The sequence below is a fragment of the Myotis brandtii genome, unplaced genomic scaffold (assembly GCF_000412655.1).
Source record: "Myotis brandtii unplaced genomic scaffold, ASM41265v1 scaffold32, whole genome shotgun sequence".
NCBI lineage: Eukaryota > Metazoa > Chordata > Mammalia > Chiroptera > Vespertilionidae > Myotis > Myotis brandtii.
This window is the reverse complement of record NW_005362269.1, coordinates 6,270,394-6,277,127: the sequence shown is the minus strand read 5'-3', so window position 1 is coordinate 6,277,127 and position 6,734 is coordinate 6,270,394. Positions and strand designations below refer to the sequence as shown.

The following is a 6,734-nucleotide window of genomic DNA, read 5'->3' as shown; positions in this document are numbered from 1 at the left end:
CCGTGTGGGGAGGCCGGGCCGGGCCGGGCTGCAGGTTGGGGGACCGAACCGGGGTGGCCTTGGCCAGCCCTCTGGCGACTCCGGCCTCTGTAAAGTGAGAACAGCGTCCCCACCCGACCTCCCGAGGGGCACAGCCCTGAAATGCCTGGACTTCAGGACTTGGGGGGCGCGGGGGGAAGGTGGATCCCGAGCCCCGTGGCCCCGAGACGCCCCTGAGAGGTGGTGAAACGACCCTCCGCAGCCACCTGTGCGGTAGAGGAAGCGGGTCCGTGTGGCTGCGACCTGGCATTGGTGGCACGAAAGACCTCCATGGCTATGAAAGGGTGCGTCTAGGACAGCGGTTCTCAACCTGTGGGTCGCGGCCCCTTTGGGGGTTGAACGACCCTTTCACAGGGGTCACCTAAGACCATCGGAAAACACACATATAATTACATATTGTTTTTGTGATTAATCACTATGCTTTAATTATGTTCAATTTGTAACAATGAAAATACATCCTGCATATCAGATAGTTCCATGACGATTCATAAAAGGAGCAAAATTACAGTTATGAAGTAGCAACGAAAATAATTTTATGGTTGGGGGTCACCACAACAGGAGGAACTGTATTAAAGGGTCGTGGCGTTAGGAAGGTTGAGAACCACTGGTCTAGGAAGTGATGGGTAAATCTGCCTAATTTCCCAGGATGTCGGGGTCCCCGGTAGGGTGTCCTGACTGAAGAGCTGGTGCGGGCGGCTCAGAGGACCGAGGGAGGAGACCAAGTCCTGCTTCCCCTCATGGAGACTTGGGATCCGTACCCGGAACCTGAAGTTAGTGATAGGACTTACCTCAGATTAAGTAAGAGCGGAGAGAAAGAAAACCCGTGGCACCAGCCGCGAAGTTGGCCTTTGGAAAATGGCGACTTAAAAATTGAGGAATGCGCAGGGTGCAGGGAAGCACACACCGGGACTCACAGCCGGAAAGGCTTGCGTGGGTGAAACCTGGTCTGGTTAACATTTATTTTGAGTCCTGGCCGGTGTGGCTCAGTGGGCAGAGCGTTGGCCTGCGGACTGAAGGGTCCCGGGCTGGATTCCAGTCAAGGGCACATGCCCTGGTTGCCGGCTCGATTCCCAGTGGGGGGCGTGTAGGAGGCTGCTGATCAATGATTCTCTCTCATCATGGATGTTTCTATCTCTCTCTTCCTCTCCCTTCCTCTCTGACATCAATAAAAATATATCTAAAAAAATAGTTTTGAAGTACCAGATCAATGCCACTTCTCTGATTCTGGTAATGATGTCGTTAGTAAGAGAACATTCTTGTTTTGGGGGTATGCACTGCAATATTAGGGGTTAAAGAGATGAGAGACCAATAAGGCAAGTGAGGGGAAATGTTAAAATTTGGAGAATCTGTGTGAAGAATGTGGAACGTTGGCCCAGGCCAGTGGGCTCAATGGTTAGAGCGTCCACCAGTGCAGGAAGGGTTGCAGGTTCAATTCCCGATCAAGGGCAGGTATCTGGGTTGCAGGTTCAGTCCCCAGCTCCAATGGAGACAATCAATGGATGTCTCCGTGCCACCCCCACCACCACCTTCCGCTCTCTCTCAAAATCAATGGGAAAAATATCCTCGGGTGAGGATTAACAACAACAAAAAAGAATATGGAATGTTCTTTCTACTATTCATAAATCTTCTACACATTTAAACACCTAAGCAACCATCCGGCCTTTCGACCATCTGACCGGTAGCTATGATGCGCACTGACCACCAGTGGCAGATGCTCTGAGAACCAGAGAGGAGGGAGCCTGATTCCAGGGTGTGTCACCCGAGAACCACCCTCTTGCAATTCAGGATCCCTCAGGGGATGTTGGAGGGCTGGTTTCGGCTGGGCCTGATTCCCGCAGGCCAGGCTGAGGGACTCCACTGGTGCACGAATCTGTGCACTGGGCCTCTAGTGTTTCTATAAGTCTTAATTTATGTTGAAACTTTTGTTTTTATTTTTTTATTAAAAAATTTTTTTTTATTGATTTCAGAGAGGAAAGGAGAGATAGAAATGTCAATGATGAGAGAGAAACATTGATCGGCTGCCTCCTGCACGCCCCCCATTGGGGATTGAACCCATAACCCTGGCATGTGCTCTTGCCCAGAATTGAGCCCTTTAGTCTGCAAGCCAATGCTCTATCCATTGAGCCAAATTGAGCAGGGCTGTTAAAATGTTTTAAAGGGTTGATTGTAACTATTTGCAGCTGTCCTAAGTTTGTAACTTAGTGAAACAGTACAGTGTTTATAACCCTCCTCCCATGCGCTTTCATTCCCTTTTCCTTAATGGCTGTATTGTATTATATAGACTACCTTAAACAGCCCTCATCTATGAAATCATGTATTAATTCCAACTTTTCTTGCTCTTTTCAAACAGGGCTGCATTAAACTTGGGCATTTTTTGGGGGTGTACTTGTACCAATTTTATAGAATAAATTTCTATAAATAGAATGATTGGTTCAAAGAATATCAGTATTAAACTTTTTGATACTGCCAAATTAAATTCCAAATATGTACTTGTTTCCTTTCCTATCAGTTGTGTATTAGAATTTCCCACATTATCTGGGGGTGGTGCTGGCCTACCACCTAAGAGTGTTACCTGATGGTGGTCATGAAGGCGACTTCTGTGAGAGCTGAGGTGAATGGATGCTCTCCACCCCAGAAACTTCCCTTAAGGGCCAGGATAGCTAAACATCTGCTTCTAAAATTAGGATGACCACTCTGCAGACACTGAAAAGGATAGTGTGATGTCTGCTGGAATCCAAGGTCTGCCACATAGAAGGTGTTCTATTTGTTGATTATATGGAATATTTGACATCTTGATGGTTTGTTAGATGAAAAGTCTCCTTTTTAAAAATTGGTTTAAAAAGTGTATTAGCCTGGGCTGGCTGGTGTTGCTCAGTGGTTGAGCATTGACCCATGAACCAAATATTCAGGAAGGCCTAACTCACCGGTTGAATTCCCAGTCAGGGCACATGCCGGGCCGGGATTGTGGGGGGCATGCAGGAGGCAGCCAATGGATGATGTTTCCCTCATTGATGTTTCTATCTCTCTATTCCTCTCCCTTCCCCTCTCTCTATAAATTAATAACATCTTAAAACAAAGTGTATTAGCCTGAATATTTTCCCTTTATTTGTTTATATTTAAATTTTTTAAATTTATTGACTTTATTAAAAGGAAGGAGTAGAGAAAGAGAAGTGTCGATTTGTGTTCCACTTACTTTTGCATTCATTGGTTGATTTTTGTATGTGCCCTGATTGGGGTTTGAACCTGCAACCTTAGCATATCAGGATGACTTTAACCCCAACTGAGCTACCTGGTCAGGGCATCCCAACTTTATTTAACAATTGCATTTTCTTTGTCATCTTCTGCCTATATCCTTCTTTAATGTAGTTTTTTTTTTTTTTAAGAGATTCACTCAATGGACCTTTATAGAGGACCTACCACCTTTTAGGCATTGTTTGAGGTGCAGCTTGGTAGAATTGTGAACAAGACAGGCAATTCCTGAAGTCATGGTGCTCCTGGGAAATGGAGTCAGAAAATAATGTTTTTGGAAAAATAAAAATTTCTAGTTTTTGCCCTTTGTTAGCTTGCAAGCATTTATATCCCAGAAAAATGAGATTGCCTGTTATTTTGCTTATACTTTGCTAAATGGAATTTTTAGATTTATTTATTTTTATTAAATTTATTGGTGTGACATTGGTTCATAACATTATGTAAGTTTCAGGTGTACATCCTCATAATTTTACTCCATTGTGTGCCTTCCACCCAAAGTCTAGCCTCTATGTATTTGAACCTTTATCCTTGTTGTCCTTTCCCCACCCTCCTTTCTCTCTGGTAACCACCATTCTGTTGTGTTATATTTATTTTTGGTAGTCAGATCTGTTCGTCTTTTGTAGTAGCCTTAAAACATGTAGTTATTTCTTTGATAGATTGTAAGCAGCAGTTGGATGGAGGTAGTGGTTTTTATTTATCCTTGAAAGGTAGTATAGTGTAATGTTTTGAGATCTTTAGACTCTGGATCCATCCTCTACTACTTTGTGACTTTACACAAATGATTCAACCACTTATTTCATCTCTAAAATGGAAAGAGCACCTTTCTTTTCTCGGATTTCTCACAACCATGAGAAAAGTATTTAGAATAGTATCTGGTATATAGTTTGCACTCAGATATTATCTATTATCATAATTATCATCCCTGGATACTCATTGTCATATATTAACAAATATATGAAAGAATGAACACACATTAAGGATGTTTGTACCTACTTCCAAGTTCTCTTTGATTTGGAGCCCTCCTGAAATGGATGAAGCTGCTCAACAAATATTTATGAAGCTTCTGTGTGCAAGGCTGTGGACACAGCGAGAACTATGATAGACAAAATTTTTCCCTTTATGGAGCTTATTGTCTGGTTGGGGAGACAAATCAGATACTGATACAGAGAATAAACGCTACTGACTCATTGATTCTCAGCAACATTCTCTCTGCCACTGTGGCTTGGTGGAAACTCAGGAATAGCCGCCCTTAGAACTTCACAAATTCCAGTATAAAACTGCCTCCAGTATATTATATCGTGAAAATCTGATAAGATCAGTCTAAATGAGCACAATTTTCTTTATAGATGAAAATATACTGCAGCATATTTTTTTGTGCCGCTGAAAGTATTAAGTAGAGAAGGAAAGTACTTGGATAAATAGAAAAGGATCATAGCCTTTCCCTGTTTTAAATGTTAGTTTTAGAAACCACGGAGATCATTTTATTTTGGGCCCCCAACTGTTAGGGCGAAAAAGGGAAAATATTCTGTCTCTAGTCACCCAATGTGACAGGTTTGTTTTGTAGAGGTACTCTAAATCTTTGGTCTATTTCTATAGGTTCTTGATCTTCCACAATGGGTGAGCCACAGCAAGTGAGTGCCCTTCCACCACCTCCGATGCAGTACATCAAGGAGTATACGGATGAAAATATTCAAGAAGGACTAGCTCCCAAGCCTCCACCTCCAATAAAAGACAGTTATATGATGTTTGGCAACCAGTTCCAGTGTGATGATCTTATCATCCGCCCTTTAGAAAGTCAGGGCATCGAACGGCTTCATCCTATGCAGTTTGATCACAAGAAAGAACTGAGAAAACTGAATATGTCTATCCTTATTAATTTCTTAGACCTCTTAGATATCTTGATAAGGAGCCCTGGGAGTATAAAACGAGAAGAGAAACTGGAAGATCTTAAGCTGCTTTTTGTACATGTTCATCATCTCATAAATGAATACCGACCTCACCAAGCAAGAGAGACCCTCAGGGTCATGATGGAGGTGCAGAAACGTCAACGCCTTGAAACAGCTGAGAGGTTTCAAAAGCATCTGGAAAGAGTCATTGAGATGATTCAAAATTGCTTGGCTTCTTTGCCTGATGATTTGCCTCATTCAGAAGCAGGGATAAGAGTAAAAACTGAACCAATGGATGCTGATGATAGCAACAATTGTACTGGACAGAATGAACAAGAAAGAGAAAATTCAGGTCATCGGAAAGACCAGATTATAGAGAAAGATGCTGCCTTGTGCGTTCTAATTGATGAAATGAATGAAAGACCATAAAGGGTTTTTTGTTGTTTTTATTTTTTCCTTTCAGTAAATAGCATCATATATTAATTCATTTGCTTTTGGAGAGTCTTAAAAGAGATATAACTAGGAGTTATGTAAACAGCTTCACTCTCCAACTTTATCAATTATGAGATGTCACAGGCAGTAATTTCATTTTATGGCAAGCATAGGCAATGAGTGTGACTGCATTAAGAGTAATCAACTTAAAAAGCAAAGTGCTGCTGTTGTGTGGAATATTCCTGTTTTTGGAGTTGCACTAAACATTGAAGATAATCCTCAGTAATAGCAAATTTCCATCCTTGGAACGTAGACTTGTTATTTGCTTTAAGAATGATAGATAGAAGCAGCAGCCCTGTAGGTTGCTTGGTGTTAAAAAGAATGATAAATAAATAAAGGATATCAAGTAGTATAAATACGAAATTGTGAAATCTTTATATTTTACTTAAAAATTTGCCTACTCTCTAAAAAAGTATTGTAACATGTTAAAAGAGAAGAACCCCATAGAGTTATAAAATAGCAATTTTTCCTCTCGACTGCTCCTGTAAATACACTATGTCGAACAATCTTGGCCCTATCCTTTTTTAGTCAATCAGATAATAAGTCCTTTGATCACTTTTAGTTTAGTTGCAACCATTTTAGTAATTAAAATGTTTATGTAATTAATTGTACATTTCCTTTAAAATTCAGTTCATACTTGTTTAAAGCTGGAAGCCTGCAATGGGAAGGGAGTTTGGTAGCAGAGACTTAGATGTTCACTGGAGATTGTATCTCCCCTGAGATACGGTGCTGCCCTGCCAGGGACTATATTTCCCCACTCCCCTTGCATGTGTGTAAGGCTATGTTATTAAGTTCTTAGCGGTGGAATATGAGGGTAAAAATTCAGGCCTGCCCCATAAAAATTTTCTTGCACAATCCTCCATTCTGTTCTTATCTGTTGGGTGGATGGCCACACCCAGGATAACTTTGGGTCCTCCATTCTCTTCTGGTTGGATGGCATAATTTTACCATTTTGAAGATGATAAAGGTTCAGTTAGTTTGGGCCCTTGAATGACTGAGGACTAGGCCCTCCTTTCATTAACCCCCCCACCCCAATCCAGCTGATTGGACTATCTGAGCAAGAAGTCA

The 6,734-nt window shown here is 41.8% G+C and overlaps 1 protein-coding gene across 1 annotated transcript in view; it reads left to right on the top strand.

The window, feature by feature from the left end:
* Positions 1-6,024, top strand: part of MED7 (mediator complex subunit 7) — a 6,321-nt gene extending 297 nt beyond the window's left edge. Inside the window, exon 2 of the mRNA XM_005870536.2 lies at positions 4,885-6,024. Within this exon, the coding sequence (XP_005870598.1) occupies positions 4,902-5,603 (702 nt within the window). The 5' untranslated portion in view covers positions 4,885-4,901 and the 3' untranslated portion in view covers positions 5,604-6,024. The remainder of the gene's footprint in view (positions 1-4,884) is intronic.
* Positions 6,025-6,734: the final 710 nt, after the last annotated feature.